The 19,701-nt window shown below is 42.2% G+C and overlaps 1 protein-coding gene across 7 annotated transcripts in view; it reads right to left on the bottom strand.

Annotated features, from left to right (window-relative positions):
- akap13 (A-kinase anchoring protein 13) overlaps positions 1 to 19,701 on the bottom strand; it is a 71,419-nt gene that overhangs the window by 31,538 nt on the left and 20,180 nt on the right. For 6 of the 7 annotated variants that reach the window (XM_079555873.1, XM_079555875.1, XM_079555877.1 and 3 more), the window contains exons 3-10: positions 17,902 to 18,055; positions 17,060 to 17,214; positions 16,775 to 16,946; positions 15,154 to 15,337; positions 14,190 to 14,385; positions 12,000 to 13,980; positions 11,355 to 11,419; positions 3,803 to 3,854 (exon numbers count right to left, since the gene is read on the bottom strand). In XM_079555873.1, the coding sequence (XP_079411999.1) occupies positions 3,803 to 3,854; positions 11,355 to 11,419; positions 12,000 to 13,980; positions 14,190 to 14,385; positions 15,154 to 15,337; positions 16,775 to 16,946; positions 17,060 to 17,214; positions 17,902 to 18,055 (2,959 nt within the window). Of the gene's footprint in view, positions 1 to 3,802; positions 3,855 to 9,870; positions 9,983 to 11,354; positions 11,420 to 11,999; positions 13,981 to 14,189; positions 14,386 to 15,153; positions 15,338 to 16,774; positions 16,947 to 17,059; positions 17,215 to 17,901; positions 18,056 to 19,701 lie in introns of those variants that run through there. The other variant, XM_079555879.1, reaches the window with a different exon arrangement.

Raw genomic sequence — 19,701 nt, 5'->3', positions numbered from 1 at the left:
AGTATCTCTTTAAACAGAGCCACACACACACTCCTATACGGCACTCCTGCCCAGAGAGAGAGCTAACAGCTGTAAAGTCCTGATGAGTCAGTGGGTGGCTGCCTCTGCACCCTGAATATGAATCAGCTTATATTTAAATTGAGTTGACTGTTAACTATAGGTGCCACATTTATATAAGGTTAGCTCAGGGAGACAGCATGAGCTATTGGTTAGTACCATGATGGCATTTTCTACTTTTTGCTTGCTCACTTTAGTCATTTGGGATTGTAACAGAGAAGCAGTGATTTGTGAAGCCATGTTGTAGCTGGATGTTTTGTCCAAAATCAAAACAACAGCATGTACTGCACTGCTTTTAACTCACTATCAGGGAATGTCCCACATTTCCTATATTTAAAACCAAACTCAAAGTGTGGCTTAAAGCAAACCAGTCTTGTGACCATTAAGCGACTCTTCTTTTACTTTTCTTGTGCTCATTCATTTTGTTATACATTCTGTATTTCTGTATCTGCCTAGGGACTACGGATGTAAATCAGCCCTGTGGCTATATGTTTACGTCTGTTTTTGTTGTTTCAATGCAGATGTTCATTATTGTGCTTTGTCCGTATCAAATAAATAAATAAATAAATAAAATAACTGGTTGCTGTTATTACATGCCGCTTTTCATAAACATATAATTTTAATACTGATGACTGATAAACTACATTGTATTATAGTTTTACATATACATTTTTATAGTATTTTCTTTGGAAATATTAGGATTTTCACATTAATACATGTTTTGTTTTCTTGTAATTTATCACAACTGAAATATAAATCAGACTTTTACATTACGCAACAAAAGAGTGACCAAAACGTGACAAAAAGTCAGTTTTGTAGGCCTTAGCTTTCAAATGATGCATTACACTGTTGCCCTCCAGTCCAGAAGCTTTTAGATTTGAGTAAAGCCGAACTGGAGAAAATGCCCTAGGTTAAGGCGGGGAGTAACAAGGTTAAAACAGTTGCTCAGTATTCACAGTACTCAAGTCATATTTTCTCTAAAGTACCTTTTTATTTTTACTTGAGTATTTACTTGAGTCACTACTTTTCACTTGTACAGTACTTGTAAGAATATTTCAAAGTAGTGTCACTCTTACTTGAGCAAATACTTTGGCTACTCTTCTGTAATAGAGAATATTTCCTGAAAAAGCTACAGTGTGCCCCTTGTGCAGATCCATAGCCTGACTCGCCACCCTACACCATGTATTACAGAAAACTCATACTTGTACTCCTCCACAGAAATCAGATTTCTCTCCAGCCAAAACTGTCCAGACCAATCACAGCAGGGTGCAGGGTATAGAAAGAGGTTTCTGGCACATTCCTGGATTTGGAAGTGATCTATAGCTGCCTCTTCACTTATAATGAGGAGGTAAACTATGCCTGTTCATCCCGCCTTGAAGCTGCTTTCAATGGGAGCAGTACCAGGCTGTCTCACTATTTAGGCGACTGATCCCAAACCTGCCATGAATCAGACAATGCCGACAAAAACAGAAAAACAAGGCCACACTATCTTTAAATCAATTCGCGCATCCAAGCATATGTTAAACTTTAACAGCTGGAAATCAATTAAACAAAGCATCGGAGGTATTAGAAATGCAATGTTTCCTTCTTGCTGTCTTTAACCTGAACTTTTAACTAGATCAACAACACATTTAATTGCTTAACAGCTGAATGCATCTAATCTCTAAACTTACTTGTGATCAGTAGCTGTTTTTATTGTGTCTCCCAGTCTCGTTAGTGAAAGAGGAACCTCTACAGTAAATGGAAGTTAAAACAGGGTCAAGTTCTGCAAATAATGTATTCTGTGTGCTTATTAATGCACTGACTTTAGTTGCATACCAGACTATGTGGTGCAATGTGTGCTGTGGAGATGAATAGAACAGACAAAAACACACTGAAGATATATTCCGAGGTGTGAACAATGAATGAGGTGCAAGATAAATGAGCCGGTCGGAAGTGCGTCCCTCAGTGGTGTTCAGCGCACCTTCCAGTAAGCTACTGCTGCTGCTCCAGGAGATAAGTTGCCACTCGAGGCCACCTTTAGTGTTCTGTTTAAGTGCAGATCGTATCGCCACTCATCCTCAACGGCTTGTATATTTGTCTTTGGCGCAAGACATATTTGGGTTCATTATTAACACTTAAGGTTTAAGTCTCTGGCGACTTTTCATTGGCAGAGAATTACAGCTACTCGCACAAGCTCAAACTCACATGAGCACTTTTGAAAGCAGCACTACACAGAGTTATTTAGTGACAAGCAAATCGCTGCATTGGGGACTGGTGATTTGCAGTGCCAACCACCAAAAGAGAAAAGTCAACGAAAGGAGACTACCTCATGCATCTAAACATTCTACAAGTGAATGCTTTCGGTGAGTAAATAGATGTAATTTCCACCTCCGCTGACATGTCTGTGTTTTCTAACTGTATCATTTCGCCTGAACCGTCGGCACACCCAGAGTCTCCTCCTCTATAAATAAGGGTTACTTGCATGAGCTGCGCTAAACAAGGCATGGCAAATGCAACATTACAGCCACCCGTGTAAACCAGAGGCATGAATGTGTGGCATAAATTAAACTTGACACTTTTCAAGGAAACATTGACACCGTTCGGCGCATCCGCGGACCCCCCGCAGCGACTGCTGTACCTCAGCGGCTTCGGATTCTTAAACAGCCTCTAATGAAGGAGCTGTCACAGTCGCCGGGATCACAACGTGACGGTGAACTGTTGACCTGGTACAAGACGTCTGACTTTTACAGGCCAAACAATCTGTACCTCCGTGTGGAGACGCAAACTACCTGCATATTGACAATAATGTACCTTCAACACAGAAGAGCTCTTATTTTACTTCTTACATCTTTCCATTAAAACGTTCAATCAACCTAATTTCAGTCAATTTGTGTGTAAATGTACTGTATATTTTCGGAAAACAAATATACAGTATAATACTCTCTGAACACAAATAATCACCTCGGTAAATTTACATACTATTTCACATACTTAGAGATACTTGCTTACTTTATGCAATGTATTTCACCTCTTAACCCCCACCTGAACCCAACACATTTTCTCCAGTTTGGCTTTAACTAAATCTACAAAAAGTGTCAAAATAGCAAAAAAAAAGGTGACAAAAGATCGACAAAAACAAGCCGTAAAAGCAAAAATAGCGCAATAGAAAAGCGACAAAAACATGACAAAAAGTGACAAAAGAGCGACAAAACCGTGGCAACAACACAACAAAAAAGTTACAATCAGTTTTCTTTCAAATGAGGCATTACACTGTTTCTCTCCAGTCAAGAAGTTTTACTTGGGTGAAGTCGAACTGGAGACGATGCTAAGGCGGGGGGGGTAAGAGATTAAGTTAGGTGTTTCACTGGTATGGATCTGGCTTACACCCAGTTTAGATGCAATTTAGCTCTATAATAGACCCTTTCACGTCTTAATTTGATTTTGACACTAGAACAAGCAAAAACGTAGGACAAAACAAGTCTCAAGATGCTTTATAGCAGTGTCAATAAGCTGTGCAAATTATGTAATAGTAAAGAGCGTCAGTGAAGCCGCTATCCTCCAATATTCACGTTAAATCTGTCAACAAAACAAATCTGGGCTTTATCACGCGCACAAAAGCAACAATATGAAAGATCAAGTTGTTGATAAGAAAGTAAGCTGGGAGTTGAAACCAGGCCATCTTCACACACGCCATTCTACTAAGTATAAATGCACAATATTGATGATTGAAAGTGTCCTATATTAACTGCAGCATTAGCCTTACCTGATTGCTGAGAGTCGCATGGCCCAAAAGTCGCCTCTCTGTCTCGGTGGATCTGCAAGAGAAACAGGAAGACAGTGAATCAGCCCTTGCAAACATGTGATCGTCACCCACAAAGAAATTATGATGCAGCCCGAGCGTGGCTGTTCGGAAGTGCTACTCACAGCACAGGATGGGAGGCAACAATAACACGGCTAACAGCGAGCAGTGAGGTCAGTTTATGGCTTCTTCTCCGAGTATATTCCCTTCGAGATAAAAAAACATTACAGTGATAGCGACACTGAGGCTGTCAGAAAGCCTGTGGTCAGTAAAAAACACACAACCCCAGTGCACTGCTTCCTCTGCGGTCTGCGACAATATACAACGGCATGTCTGTTGAAGGGGGAGAGCGGTTAACGCAACAAAAAGCCACAGGCAGCCCCTCTTCGCGAGCACGCAACACCGATATAGGCTGCAGTTGGGCTTTGCTTGTGCGGTTTTGAGTGGCAGCTTTGAATGTGGAGATTTTTGGCCTCAGAGAAATCTCATTGTGTTTTTATGAGCTCCAGCAGAGGAATCAGGATAAAGACGGCGAGCTCTGCCTTCAAATGTGGTGCTTGGACAAACCACAACTTTAAATATATTGATGCGCTGTTTTACTTTAGCGGAGCATGTTTGAGAAGCCGGGTTGAAGACACTACTCTGGCTTGATTGTACTGCCCTATGCCTCAAAATTCTTGGCTCAAGCAGAATGAAAATGAATTTATTTTCTAATGCAACATATTACAGTATCTTAGAAAAAATGCACATCAGCAGTTCATATATCCAGACAGAAGCACTCACATATTTCTTTAAACTCATTTAAACTAAAATCGCCATTCAGTCCATGGGGTGCCATAGTGTTTGAACACATTCAGTCCATGGGGTGCCATAGTGTTTGAACACTATGGCACCCCATGGCCGATTTAAGTTTAAAATGTTTTCTTGGTTAAACATGCAGGTTCTCATTGTCTATGTAGAGCACTGTGAGTATCTATTTAGATTTATTCATTCAAAATGTAAACATACACAGCAGAAAAGATAATAACAGTTCAAAGGTCATCCACATAATTCAAACAGTCAGGTTCCTCCTGAGCCAGGTTTTTCAGATTGGTCTTAAATGTGATGAACGTGGCACAAGTTAAAATATCTCAGTGCCTTTAGCCATTAGTATGTGTTGACTGGACGCTTTACGTCTCAGGCACAACTCAGTTGGATGCATGCCCACTTTTTTCAGTCTTCCATGTCAAAAGTGTGTTTTCCCCATATAACAGTTGTTTTGTTTTCATTTTGTTTACTTAAAGGTTCATTATGGAACTTTTTATGTGGAAAAAAATGTATTTGTGCGTATTTGACCTTTTGAGTGACCCAGTGATTAGCATGGCACTGTCACGATAACAAATTTTAAGTTTCGATATATTGAGGCAGGAAAGTATCGCGATAAACAATATTATTGACTCTAACGATACTAGATGCTGTCAACTCTCAGGCATGACAGTAAACCTTTGTTCTAAAAGTGCATCAACATATCCTAAAATACCACACAAGCTACAATAAAAATGAAATATGGTGTAACTGAATTTGCTTCAGTTGGAAATCAAATTTTACAAAGAAAAACAGGGGGGAAATGCTAATAAAAGTATCAAAAATACATCGTTTATGTGTTATTTATTGAACGATAAGTCGACATAGTAATTATTGTGACACCTTTGCTTTCCATCACAGTGGCCTCTAAGATGCTGCTGGATCAATTGTTTTTAGAGTTTCTGGTAGGTTTTCACTGCTGAGCGTTGCGGAGGCCACTGTGATGAAAAGCAAAGGCACCATGTTAACCACCCATACAGCCATCGGGTCACAAAAAGGTAAATTACGCACAAATATCATGCTTATTATTTTTTTCTAAAAAGGTTCCATAGTGCACCTTTAACATAAACATAATTTATTTCTAAAAATGGTTGCTTCGTCCGGGAGCTGCTGACAAAGACATGGCTGCAAATCTATATCCTGTCCAACCACCACCAGTCAGTTGCACACTGCACTCACACATGCAAAGCAAGGGGGTGAAGTGTCTTGCCTATGGACACAAAGACTGTATGTGCTGAACAAAGCTGGATGCAAACCACCAACCAGCTCAAGTGCAGCTAAGTAAGTGCACTCTGCTATGCGCCCCCAGAGCCATGGACACAATTATAATGCAGAATAATAATTTCTGTTTAGCGCGAATGAACAGCGTGAAGTTGATTGCCTTTGGGAAAATAAACAAAATCCTCTGTCTCATGCCACTGAGAAGGGTTCAGGAATCCGCGAATGAAACGCTATTTTGTTTTTAGAAATGGGAGTGGCTTTCACACATCGCAACATTCCAGCAAACGCAGAAACAACCGCTTTGTAGCAGTGCTCAGGCTGCGTGCCTTTGGACACATTATACAGTGTTTCCACCTCTCTGCAGCTAAATGAAATCCCCCACACACTAAGTGCACACACTGGCTTTTCCACAGCTGCGTTCAGATATCAAACAGGGCCCACTGAGGAGTACAAACATGCTGACGAGGGGAGATTAGACGGTCACAGAGGACGCCAGCGCACACAAACACACACTCACTCCAATTCCGGCTCCTGTACAGAACTCAGGCGATGCCAGTGATTGTAACAAATTACAAAAGGCAACTTGGGAGGATCTTAGAGGAGAGCAGTGACAGCGGAACATCAGATAACTTAAAAACACCAAAGCGTCACTGAAAACTGTTCGGGCTCATTTATTATTTTGGGGTGACAGGTAAATGTAATTGGATAGTTTTTTCAGTCCTAATCATAATGAAATGTGAATAAAAGCAGAAGCATATTTGTAAATATCCAGAAATCAAATTCCTAAAATTGAAACTATTGGTAAATTGAGGAATAACTGGATGTTTCCAGGATTTGATGATAAAACGTTTAGATGATTTCTGAGATAATATTACTTACTTATATCATCATATTTTGCTGTTGGCACCATATTCTGTTTCATATTCATTGTCTTTAATATTGGTAACTTTTTGGGCCATGAATTGCATACTAGAACTGTAGCTCTACAGTTTACATGTCAAACAAAACAATTACCAATACCTGCTAAATAAATAATGAACTAGAAGTGCATGCCTCCATGGGTGAATAGAAATCTATTTCCTAAAAAAATATATATAAAAAGGCAGCTTCAAGAAACCCCTGTGCATTTTTGTAGTGTCGAGGGAATCTAAATTGCACCCAGTAAAAAACACATCTGGTTTAGAAATGAGAATTTGAGATGAAAGACAAGTAATAAACATAGTGGCAGCAGAAGGAAGGAAAGCTACCAGCCAGGTGCTCCCGAAAGAAATTGATACAGTGGAGTCTACTCTTAAAAAGCAGCCATGTCAATTTAGTAAAGGGGTCAAGAGGTCAGACACTTGAGAGTACACTACAGGAGTTTCCATCACAAGTGATGTTATTAGGTGGTGTTTTGTTTTGGGGCTGTGAGCAGTGTGGACAAAGAGAACAATGGTAAATACAAACATTTCTCTGCAGCTCACACGTGCACTGCTAGAAGCTGAACATTTTTCGCTGGCCGCATAAAGCAGCTGTATAAGACAAAGCCTGTGTCATTGCTCCTGTCTGCTTCCTAAACAGTGTGCTTAGGGGTTTCGGTTGGCTATTTTGAGCATTGCAGGGACCTCATTGTCCCGTAGTATCCTTTAAATTGACATGCTTGCTCACAGCTTGTGCCCTTGTGATGGTGCATTTGGCGAATTGGGCCAGAGGAGACGCTGGGATGTGAAATAGTGGCTGCAATGAAGTCATTTGGCACTGTGCCTGTTTCCATCTGAATCCAAAGGAAACCGTTAGTCGCGCTCAGCCCGTTTCCCACCATCCGCCAACATCAGATCACTCACTCCAGCTCTCCCTCTCTCTCATCCGCTCTCGTCTCTCCCACACGCTCATCTGCCCTCTGCACCCGCGGGAGAAAAATAGGCGCTGACATCAGGAGCAAGTTTAGTAAGTGACAATGTACCAAGGAAAGGTTGCATATACCAGAGCAATCCACTTTGGAGATGTTTTTTTTATTCTGTAGCTCCCACGCTCTTTTTCTTCCAGGTGTCACAGCGTGCATTATCCCCATGGCAGACAATTATGTGACACACCACTCATCAATGTCAATGTTTAATAAAAAACAGAGGATCTTTTGTTCAGCATCATCTAAACTAAATCAAATTAAAAAAACAAAACAAGGATTGGTAAACGGTCTCAACTTATATAGCACTTTTCCACCTACAAGGCACTCAAAGCGTTTTGCAGCAAGGATCCAGTCACCCATTCACACACCAATGTACGCAGACACTGGAGGCAAGGTGGGTGAAGTGTCTTGCCCAAGGACACAACAGCGGTGTGCACCTTCAGGAGGCGGGATTCGAACCCCCAACCTTTCAATCACGAGACGACCTGCTCAACCATCTGCGCCACTGTCCCTTTAAGATTAGGACAAATCAACCCGAACAAACAAAAGAAGTCCATGTATAACCTATGGCCCCTACACCACATTGTGATGTATTTAATGGCAAAAATGCAAAAAACACTTTTAATAATAATAATAATAATAATAATAATAATAATAATAATAATAATAATAATAATAATAATAATAATAATAATAATAATAATAACTTACACTTGTATTGCGCTTTATAAGCCTGTATAACCAAGTTTCTCAAAGGTCTGATGGGATTGGGCATAGCAAAGGTGGTATGGCAGAAGCGAGGCTACCAGTCTGTGCCATCTGTGCCACTCACTCACTCACACACACTACATTCATTCTGGCCTATTGTACATGTTTTTTTACCTGGAGGAAACCTACACAGACATGGGGAGTACATGCAAACACAGAACGGCCCCCTCTGGCCGGGGATCGAACCAGTGACCTTCTAGCTGTGTGCTAGCTTTAGCATGTAATCAATTTAAGACACTTCTACACTTGCTACTATAGGGCAAAGGCATGCACTTATTCTGACTTTTTAATTAGGCACCTTGCTATTGTTTTTTTGTTTTGTTTTTAAATCTGAAAACAAAATGTCCCAGCCCACTGTTTTAAAACCCAGTTTCGTCCTGATCTTAATCTTTTTGATCGTATGATGGCATGTGGAAGCCAGGTCACATATTATATGAGATGGTACTTGGTGGTGTGAAAGTTTGAACACCACTGTGTTCGCCCATATTGAAAGCAGTGCAGAGTTAAGAACCTTGGGTGCTGACTTATCACCTGTGATGAATAAATCAGCTTTATAATAGAACCACATTTAATATTTCCCAAGATATCCCTTTACCACTACCTGTAAAAAGTCCCAGAGGCAGAGAGTGGAAGGTCCTCTATATATACTGAAGCTAAGTGGCATTTGAGCCTAAAATAGTCCAATGTAGCCAATGTAGAAGCATAATAATGGTCTCATTTTGAAAGTTCAGGGAGTGCAGATCTTTAAACTATCACCGTTATTACTTACATACACTACTTTTGTATTTCAATGGTAACTGTTATTTGTATGTGTATTGTATTCATAAGTTCACTTTTGCAGTTGTTACTGTATAATACATTATACTTGAGTGAGAAAGTTTCTTAACAGCCATGCTTTCAGAGCGGCCAAATGTGTCATTGTCACAAACATATTGGTGCACCCTGAAATCAGAAACTACACACCCCACCAAAATAATCAGCAGTGTGCTTGAAGGGCCAATATAAACCCAAGCATGCAATTATCTCCCAGGGTGCACCGCTGCAAGACCTGTCACTACAACACAAGAACATAACCCTGCTGATATTTCTAACATTTTCTAACATTTGAAAGTCCTTCTGATAGCGGCTAACAGAGAGGAATTATTTCTTGTTTGGGTATTTCAAAAACTTTGTAAGATTGCATTTTAACCTCAGTTGTATTTTCAAATCAACACAGATTTAATTTCGCTACGGTATTCATTACAGTTGTTGGCACTCCACGAACACTACTACTGCTACTTCTAGTAAAAAAAAGAAAGTTTCTTTCAAGCCCTACCTTGATCAAAACCACGTCTACTGCTCTCTCCCCCTTGGCACACAGACTGTATCTCCGCTTGTGTCGCTCATACATTGTCCCCAGAGTAGTGAAAGTAGTTAAATCCAGAGGACAGAGGTGAAAGGAGGGATGAGGCGGTGTGCTAGGCTTCACATCTGGGCACAGAAGCCTTGAAGCAGACTCCTGCCCACTCTCCTCCCCTCACGCCCTCCCTCTCCTCCCCCTGTCGCCTCTCAACTACTCTGACACAAGCTTTTCCTCAGCCTCTCCTTTCGCCCTCTCCTATCAATGTGAGTAAGTCAAAGCAAGCAGCATTTTACACAATTTCCTGCATTTCATTCTATCAGTGGATGTAATGATCACTTCTGGGGACTTCAAACACTTTCCTTTGAGTGGAAAAACTTCTTGTATAGTATGCAAATCACAGCAAACATAGAGGGGCCTTATGAGTCAAACAGTTCAAACCGAGGCACTGATGATTACAGCAGCAGCACAGTGATGTGAACTCCAGGAAATGGACATTAGAAACATCAGTATGGAACCTCATCCATTTTAAGACAAAGTTTGTGATAAAAGTGTGACAAAAGCAATTATTAGGTAAACTTCAGGTATTAGTATAAGTGAATCATGTATTCATTCTCTTTCAATACTAAAACCAGCTTCATTTTTATGTTCAGAGAATGTAAATGAATGTGCCATCTTATAAACAATTGTGACTAAGCAAAACTTAGCTCTTTTCCATGTCTTTGTTAAAGAGAGTGGCATTAAGTTACTTCTATTCTGTGCAACAAAACTGAAATGTACTAAACCGTAATAGCAATGGCATTATAGCTAATGTGCATATCTTTGTTCCTACTTTCTATTAAAAAGCATGTCTTTTGTGCTTTTGTGTATGGTGTAATAATACTTATTTACTGCAGTTTATTTAATTGCAGAGAAGACTGCCTAATAATTAAAACTGCTTTTAACAACATTGTGTTTTTCCCCAGCCATGGTAAATGCAGCTTTTATCAGGATGGCTCACAATTGCCAGCTCATCATATAAATTACAGGAAAATTCAACAGGATCAAATGGCTGGTCATTAAAATCTCCATCTGGCCCAGAGAGAGAGAGAATGCCTCGATGAAGCAGCTGAGTCTACGTCGCCCTCTACTGGGGACCCCTGCCTTCTACACCACGCATGCCCTGTGGCAGTCAACATCTGGCATTCAGAACAAGCCACTGACTCAGACCACAACCCAGGAATAAGCATCACCACTGCACTCTGGCTGCTGAGGAATCTGTCAGTCAGCAACATTTCAGACTAATGCATGCACACCGTGGACTGCAGAGAGAACTCACGTTTCTGCACTGTGCAAAAACACATTCGAAGAGGCATGTTCTTTTTGAGGATTTATGCATCAAAACCCAATATCAAAGTTTGAGCAAAAAAATGCCTCCACTGAACATGAGAAACAACATGAAGAGAGAAATGGAAACTTACTAAAGAAGAATGGTCTTCCTCAGCCGTGTCATTCGACTCTTCACCTGTAGCTTTATCCTCCACATCTGAGTGTCATACAGCACAATGCAATCAGCATTAAGCACTCACATCATAGCAGTTAGAGGTATTCTACTGGAGGACAGGAGTATAGCCTTATTTTTATCCTGCTATGCCATTATTTATTTATAACTATTAAAAATGTGCCTATTTGCAAGTATGTGCAAGTCAGTGACTGATGAAGAAAAGCCGGCATTCCAGGTTTGCTTTACTGTATCTTATTTGATAGAAAATAACAAAAATGCATGAAAAAAGTGTGACTAGCCTATGCCACAATCCACAACTAAAAGGAATTGTCTTTAATGCTTCACAAAAGTACAGTATGTTCTTTCAATCGCCGTTTGACCTAGTAAAATAATATACTAAAGCAGCACAAGTGAGAAGCATGTGTGGCAAATATACTCAGAGTTATGCATTGCATTTAGCTTTGTGGGGTTGTTGCCATTAATCTCACGAGACAGACTTAATTTGATTTACTATATTTGTTCATGTAGCAGACTTTGATAAACACACTCCATGTGATGTTCGTAAACATGTAAGACTAAAACAAACATATACAGGGACTGAAATAAATCAGTGCCGTCCCACCTGGCATCGGGCTGTTCTGGGGTTCCATGCAGTCTGGAGAGGGGGGCAGTAATCCCTCTTCGGTTTGTGGTTCGCTGCTCACAGTGACGTTTAACTGGGCTGAAAATGCTTGGGTTGAAATGCCATCCAGACCGTCAGAAAGTACAGTGGATTGAAGTTTGCATAATGTAATGGTATTCCCTGAATCTGTTACTTCCTCGTCAGCTGCGGTAATCTCTGTTAAATCCTTATCTTTGCTTTTATTTGCAGTTTCACAGTTTTGCAAAGTGCTGAAGTCACATTTAGATATTGCAAGACTTGGAGCAACCTCTGATGCTGAGGTTTCTGTAAACAGGTTGTTGTTCAAAGCATTTTCACTATCATCCGTTTTTATAGCTGAAGAGTCCAAGTTCTCAGACCGTGGCTCCGCTGACAGCTCCACTGCGGAGGTTTCGAGGGACAGTTCGCCTCCTTTGGCCTCAACAATCAATGGCTCCATTGTGTGAGAACTGGGTGACAGTTGATGCCCAGGCTCCGTGCCAGTCTGGCTGCAGTCGGGCACTGTCCATATATTGACAATGGCAGGATCCGACGACGGCTCTATATCCATTGTGAGCGATTCTGTACTGCTGTCACAAGACTCTTCAACAAGTGGTTCGTCAGTTCTGAATGGTGCAGACGATGCTCCGTCAATGCAGGCTGGTTCAGTTCGATGACAAATGTCTGTTGTTGAGCTTCCCACCGATAGAAAACTGCCATCATCATCACTGGATAAAACATGAACCATCTCCGAGTCAAGATGCACATGTGACGTCTCTCCTGAGTTAGGCACAATTTGACCCGATGGTTCCAAAAAGTTATCAGCAAGAAAATTAGACGCAGATGTTTCATCCAGGTGGTCTAGTTCCTCTGTTGGAGAGTCTGTGCTTCGAATTTTATGCACAATTTCAGCAGGAGGATCCGCTGTGCACTGAACATATTCCTCACCAGTTGATATCCCACTACAATTCCCAGAATGACAACCTGTTTCTGGAGTCAAGCCCCACTGCTGCTCCAGAGTATAATCCCTACCAGCTGTTTCCTGGTTTTGTTCCAGGCTGTTTGTGTCGGGTGGAGGTTCCCCCTGATGGAGGCCCTCTATCAGGAGGGGTGGAAAAGCACTATCACACTCTACCGCTCCGATTACATCACCGCAGTCTGTCAGCAGTGGGCTCTGGTCCCCCGGGGCACAAGCAAAGTCAGTTAACTCTTTAGTGTCTTTCCTCTTCTGTTCACTTACACTCGGTTCACCTGTGCCCTCTTCCCCTTTGAAACTGTCCTGTAATTCACAGTCTGACGTATCAGACATGTCCGAAGATTCAGTTGAAGGAGATTGGCCCATGATGGAAGAGGCTATTACTTCACTAGATGTTTTTAGTTCAGTGGGCTTGGTCTTTTCCTTGTCCTGTGTTCCGTCCCCACAGTCCTCTGTTTCCTGCTCAGATGTATCTCTCCCCTCTGTGGCCTCCTGTCCTTCCTGGATCACAGCGATATCAGTGTGTTCTGCCTGTTTGCCACAGGCTGCTGGAGGCACGGTTCCCACACACGCTGTCTCCTCCTGTGCTTCACTCCTATCACACAGACTGTGAGGGGAGCAGACTGGCCGTGGCCTTCCCTCTTCCTCTGCTCTCTGGTAATCACTCCCAGCATTTGAAGCACAACACACCCAGTCCTGTGAGAGGCTAAGGCCAGGTTCCTCTGGTGTTTCTACCTCTGGGGTCCCCCCACACAAGCTCCAGTCTGTTTCTGACTTCCCATTCTCTTTAAGTCCACAGTCCGTGCTGTTCTGGCTGCTTTCCACTGAAGAGTTTTCATTCCCACTCCCTTGTTTTCTTTTATCCAGGCACTCCGGTGCTGTGGCAGTGTGTAGTTGCTCCACTGAGGTTATCTCAGTCTCGATATCCTCACAACAGTCAGAAGCCGTGTGCAGCGAGTCAAACTGCAGCTCTAGTGTAGAAACTCCCTACAGAAGAGAGGAAGGGAGGATGAAAAACATTAGCTTCCTTATCAATTACTAGCTCACTGATTGTATAAGGTGTTCCACCGGTTGTACAAACTATCAAGGTTAAAAAAGGAGGGCAGGGAAAAGAAAAACAATGTTCAGCCCAAGCTTCTGGGTGAAGCCAACATGGGCAGAGATAGTGCGCCAAAGGGCAGGGTGGCGTGACTCACCTTGGCATGAAGATGACATATCAAATGAAGCAGCTGTTCCACGCTGCTCTGAAGGCCTGGAGGGTCGCGGCCTGGTACGGTGCGCACTGTAAGAGTGTGCGTGTTGAGTCGCGGGAGGTGGCAAACCAACTGGGCGTCTGTAGAGACCAGCTGCTCAGCCTCAGCCCTGTTACACGCCTCTATGTCCTTCTCAGCCCTGTAGTGAAACAAACACTTAGATCACCAAGACACGGCTCGGGTGTGATTGGCCAACTCTCCACAGTGCTGCAAATAAAGCGAGTTAACAGTGACGTGATCCGTACTCCCCCTTTCCCCTCAGCCCACTCTTCACAAAGCTGTGTTTTTGCATCTCTTACTACAATGTTCATGAACAAAGGGAAACTGCAGATAGTTTAATGTTTTCAGCATGTGTGGTGCTCTTGAGCAATGTTGTCATGTAAATACGCTCAATACGAAAATTATAGCTGTTCTGGAACTCTCGCTCCCTCTGCTGCTTTCGAAGGTGAAAGTGTGGCTTGTGCTTTAGCTCATGAAGACAGTAGTGTACGCTTTAGACGCCTCCCAGGCAGGCGGATCCGTTTGCGTAATCTTGGGTGTATGCTTTACTTTAGCTTCAAGGTCTGGAGCTGAGGTCACTAGCTTAGGCTTCAAGTGTCTTCATTTTTCAAGAGCGAATTGTAATTGCAATGCATAACGCGGAAACAACCTCAGGGTGCACTTACGAGTCAGCTTGCAAGTCATGCTTCCTTTAGTGTATCACAAAAGAGTCACAAAAAGCTGTTTCTATTTTACACAATAATACTAACAATTGTTCTCTCTATCTGCTCTAGACTATCAGATCAGGCTCTAAGACTATCAGACCAGGCACAGTGATTTATACTTCAAGATTTCAGTTCAGTAAAAGTTCAGTAAAACAAAAGATCATAGATTTAATAAGGAGTATTCACACAACCATTCCACTTGCCTAATAAGGAGTTGATGAAGGCAGTCATGTCCTTTCAAGGCTGCGACGGCCGCAGGAGTGTGGCCTTGTCGGTTGGCGAGTCGCACGGCCTCTTTTGCTCCCGGTTGTTGCAGCAGGAACTGAGTAACCTGAAGGAGGCCTCTCCGGGCCGAGAAGTGCAGCAGCGTCTCCTGAGGGTCCAACTCTGAACAAGACACAAATGGAGAGGATCGATAACTGCAGAAAACTGGAGGATAATGAACCACAGCAAACTCCCAAGACGAAGACAAAACATTAGCCAGACCGATCAGATAAGAGCCACAGTAGCTTGAGTTTAATTAACAGAATATTTGAGGTAGTTGTGGGTTGTTAGTACACTCTGTCGTCATGTCAAATAGCCCTTTAGAAAGATCTACAGCGAGATGCAATAATAAAACTATCAAACTAATGACCAGCAGCATAATGATCCACGGCGTGAAATCAACCCCGTTTCATTTTAGCCAAGGTAAGCAACACCGGCCATTTTAATTAAAGTCCATTATCAGGTGTGTTTATCAGAGGAGCTTCTAATGATACCATAAAACACTCCACTCTCCCTTTGACATGCTGGACAATAACAGATAGCCACAATCACACATGCGCACGTCCTCTTTTGTGCGTAGAGCAATAACATGGAAATAGCCTGCTATATAAAAGTGTAATAACATAGTAATTATGTTAATTATGTACGGGAACACACACCTGCCATTCAACTTTATTCTGCATGATAGTATGTATAATCACAACCTTTACTCAGAATAAAGATTACCAGGAAACACTGTTACTGGTTTCCTGGTAAAAATATAGAAAATGTGACCTTTGCATTTTACTTTCAAACGTTCGTCAGAACTCGAATGCAGATGAACATACTGAAAGTGCAATTTTATAGTATATCCTCTAAGCAACATTAATTACAGTTTGGATAACTGATATGCATTTGTGCCTATGTGCCATACATCTAACCTCTGAAGATGGCTGCTCATGTCTGCAGCGTGAGGAATGAGACAGATAAGCCACTGTCACCTGCACCTATAGTCTGCTGCCTTCCATCTCCTGACACGTCTGATAAATGGCGAGCGCGGACACCCTCCTCTGTCTTCCCCGCAGTTTGCCGCAGCTGAATGTCTCGTATTGAAGTGGTGACATATTGTGAAGCACTGCCTATTAGAGCATACATCACTCACCGCAGTGGGAAGCAGCCCTCCACATCAACAACATGACAGCTGAGTTCAATGCAAAAGAGTCTGTGGGTGTCCATCCGTACCGGGCCACTTTTCACAACAATAACAAGTGGGTCATATCTTATCGGTAGGACGCTGTTTACAGATAATCGGATGAGATACGGTTTGTTGCTTTTTTGTAACTATTTTTGTGGCAGCTTTATCGAAATCAGTCTTGGATTTCTGACAAGCCTGACTATTATCTTATGACAGAAACTGAAGGCATCAATCCAGTAATTCCCATAACAATAGCTTCAGGTAAAGGCAATACTCCAGCTGTCAGTCCATATTAGTTTTTGCTATGATATTGCCTTGAGCGCATTTGCATGACACTTTTTGTGCTAGAAAAAAATGCGTTATAAAAGGTTCACTATCTGTGTCACCTGTGCTATTGGAGAGTTTGCTCCCCAGTAAGCTCCATCCTGGGGGCAGGACGAGGTGGTGCAGAGCCAGTGCTAAGCTCTCATCCAGGCGCTCACACTCCCTCAGAGGAATATGACACTCGTCCAGCAACAGCGCCCCCTCCAGGCCATCAGTCCGCCCTGCAGTGCTCACCTGTTCACAAACAGCAGTTATAATGTTTGAAGGTCAGCGCTTTATGGAGTCATGTGAGACACGAGGACATTTAATTATTCTGAACATATTATGGTTTGCAAAATGTAACTTACCAGAAACTGGGCCATATCAAAGGCCAGGTCCTGGACAAAACAAAAGCGGTGCTCTGCCAGTGGAGTCACATGACCAGCACAGTCCTCTGGGATTGGAAGCACACCTTGGCTGATGGAGCATAAAGTAACCAGCACCGCCTCACAGCAGTCATGAGCTTGGAACGGGACAAAGGATGCATATAAAAGTCTAATATCAGTAAGTCATTGTCTCAATGTCGTGAGCATATTCAGAGCATGCTCAGTCACAGAACTGGTATGATCCAGAGTGAAATCATGTAATGTAATCAGAGTAACTCAACAAGAAAATACTAATGTACAACACACTGCAGTACGATGTACAAACCATAATGCACATGCAAAAAATATACTGTATATATGCAAATGCAGAAGGAACACCATTAGGTGAAATTTATGTTCATTTATGTGCTTTCCTATAAAAACTGTTAAAATTTCAGTTGTGCTAGAACCTTATATCAAGTCGACTAATGTAGTGTCTCTGCAGTGATTTTCTCAGCTGTCATGAGAGTTTTATCCTGCGACCTTCTTGTCGGTCACCACCCCAGCTCTTTGGAGCTCTGTTCTGATGGAAAAATCAGTGAGGCAAAGCTAATCTGTAAGTATAGTTACATCTACTCACAGCCCCTTCAGACAGCTGAGGCAGCTGAAACTCTTGGAAAGTATTTATAACATTTTCTTTTCAAGACATCCATAAGTTATGTATTAGTCATTAATATTTTTCTAAAACTCCAATAATTGCCATCTTTAACATAATGATGAATGTTTAAGCTTTACAAAAGTATGTAAGTAACCAGCTGAGAGTGAGCTGCAGAGAGGATTTTTACCGGGACACAGGGCCTGCAGGGTGTCATGGCTACTTCTTTGGGTGCTGGTCAGGTGCCTCCGTGTGCTGCCACTGAAGAGCAGGAAGTACTTGTGCCCCTCGTCTGCCACAGCCAGCTCCTCCTCAGTGAGCTGCACTGTGATAACACACCGGCCCTGCAAAGAGAGGACACCATAAGATTAGAGATGAAATGCCATGGAACAATAACACTACTACATCAATCTTTCTAACAACAATACCTGTTATTGTGTTAATACTTTGGTTGGTCTCATTATTATTAACATATTAGCAGGAATGGAGCAGACACTCGCATGCGGGACCGAATTTTCTGCAGCCCGAGCATACTCAACCACGTGAAAATAAGCAAAACAACTCAATTACCAGCAGCAATTCTGCTAATGCATTAGGTGTATTCATTTATGATTGATGTTGCAGGTCAAACACTGAGTTGTTAAATGTCTGGCTTTTAGTGGGTGAGTAGCTTACTCCATTATTGCTGTGTAATTGGAATTCCGTTTATTCTTTGCAAAATGTGTTCAAAACAAATCATCAAGCTGTAATGTAATCGAACAATATAGTTTCTCCATGTATTTTATGTCTTAAATAAACCTATTTGCGTTGATATATTTTGTTCAGAATAAGAAGAACCTGTTCAGGCATCAATTGATGTGGCGTCACCTTAGGACAAAGACGGAAAAAGAATAATATGAAAAGAATCTGACGCTTTCCTTCAGGGGAGCAATGAAAGCGTATAATAGAGCATTTGATCCCACAAAATCAGAAGAGCTGTGGTCTTCCCAGCGGCCCATCCGTGCTGACAGGGCTGTGGCATGAGTGCTAGCAGGCAGAGGTTAAAGGTGCTTCCCCCTTTCTCTTATAAAGTGCTACCCCGCAGGCCTCGTTCCAGCAGGGCTGACAGCAGCGAGGCTAACCAACAGCCTTGAGACCTTCTAGTGACTGTTAGGCCAGACCACTACTGCTGAGTAATAGGAAAGGGCGGAGAGATGTGTTCAAAGGCAGCCACATGCATAGCCTAGAGGCCACAGGAAGAAGTCATAGCCTGCAGTTATCATCTGTGAGCCAGGAGTGGATGCAGAGAGCAGGAAGCAGCAGGTTTTGCTATGCACGGAGGGTCCCGGCTTTAACAAGCACAGCACGGACACCGGCATAAATGAGTTGTAGGAGATGGGTGCAAGCCAGCAGGCATGACATTCTCTCCATTAAAAACTCATCTCTTATCCACAGCCCAGATTGGAAATTAGGGTTCGGTGCTACGGCACAGATTGCTACCTCTGTGGATTTGTGAGGTTGCACTTTACGTGGAAATGGAAACGTATTAAGGAGAGGTAACTTGCACATCCTCAGCACAAACAGAAAAGAGAAACATTTTTATCTCGAAGGGCAAGTAATCAGTGACAATAACAGCCAACATTTCAATTTCCCAATGTTGAAGGAGAGTAACAGCTCAAAACCAACACAAAATAAAGGAAACCATATGCACATTTTCCAGTACTGGTTCTCTGCTTTATGTGTCCCAGACTGGCCAGTAAAGACTACGCTCTATGGCCGCCATTCTCAAGCTGAGGTCTGGGCATCCTCTGGAGGTTCCTGAGCCATGAGTATGAATCTGCGAAAACTCACTGATCATAATTTTAACAACACATTTGGAAATAATCTGTACTCAAACACCTAATTGAGAAAAATACAAGGGCTCAAGAACTGCCAGCGTCTAAATTGTGTATTTTATTTTCTAACAAAGCATTTATTATGGGCTAACGAGTTTCAAAATCATTTAAAAGCT

This window comes from Gobius niger (assembly GCF_951799975.1).
Source record: "Gobius niger genome assembly, chromosome: 4".
Taxonomy (NCBI): domain Eukaryota; kingdom Metazoa; phylum Chordata; class Actinopteri; order Gobiiformes; family Gobiidae; genus Gobius; species Gobius niger.
The sequence above is the reverse complement of the archived record's forward strand: the minus strand, read 5'-3'. Positions and strand labels throughout refer to the sequence as shown.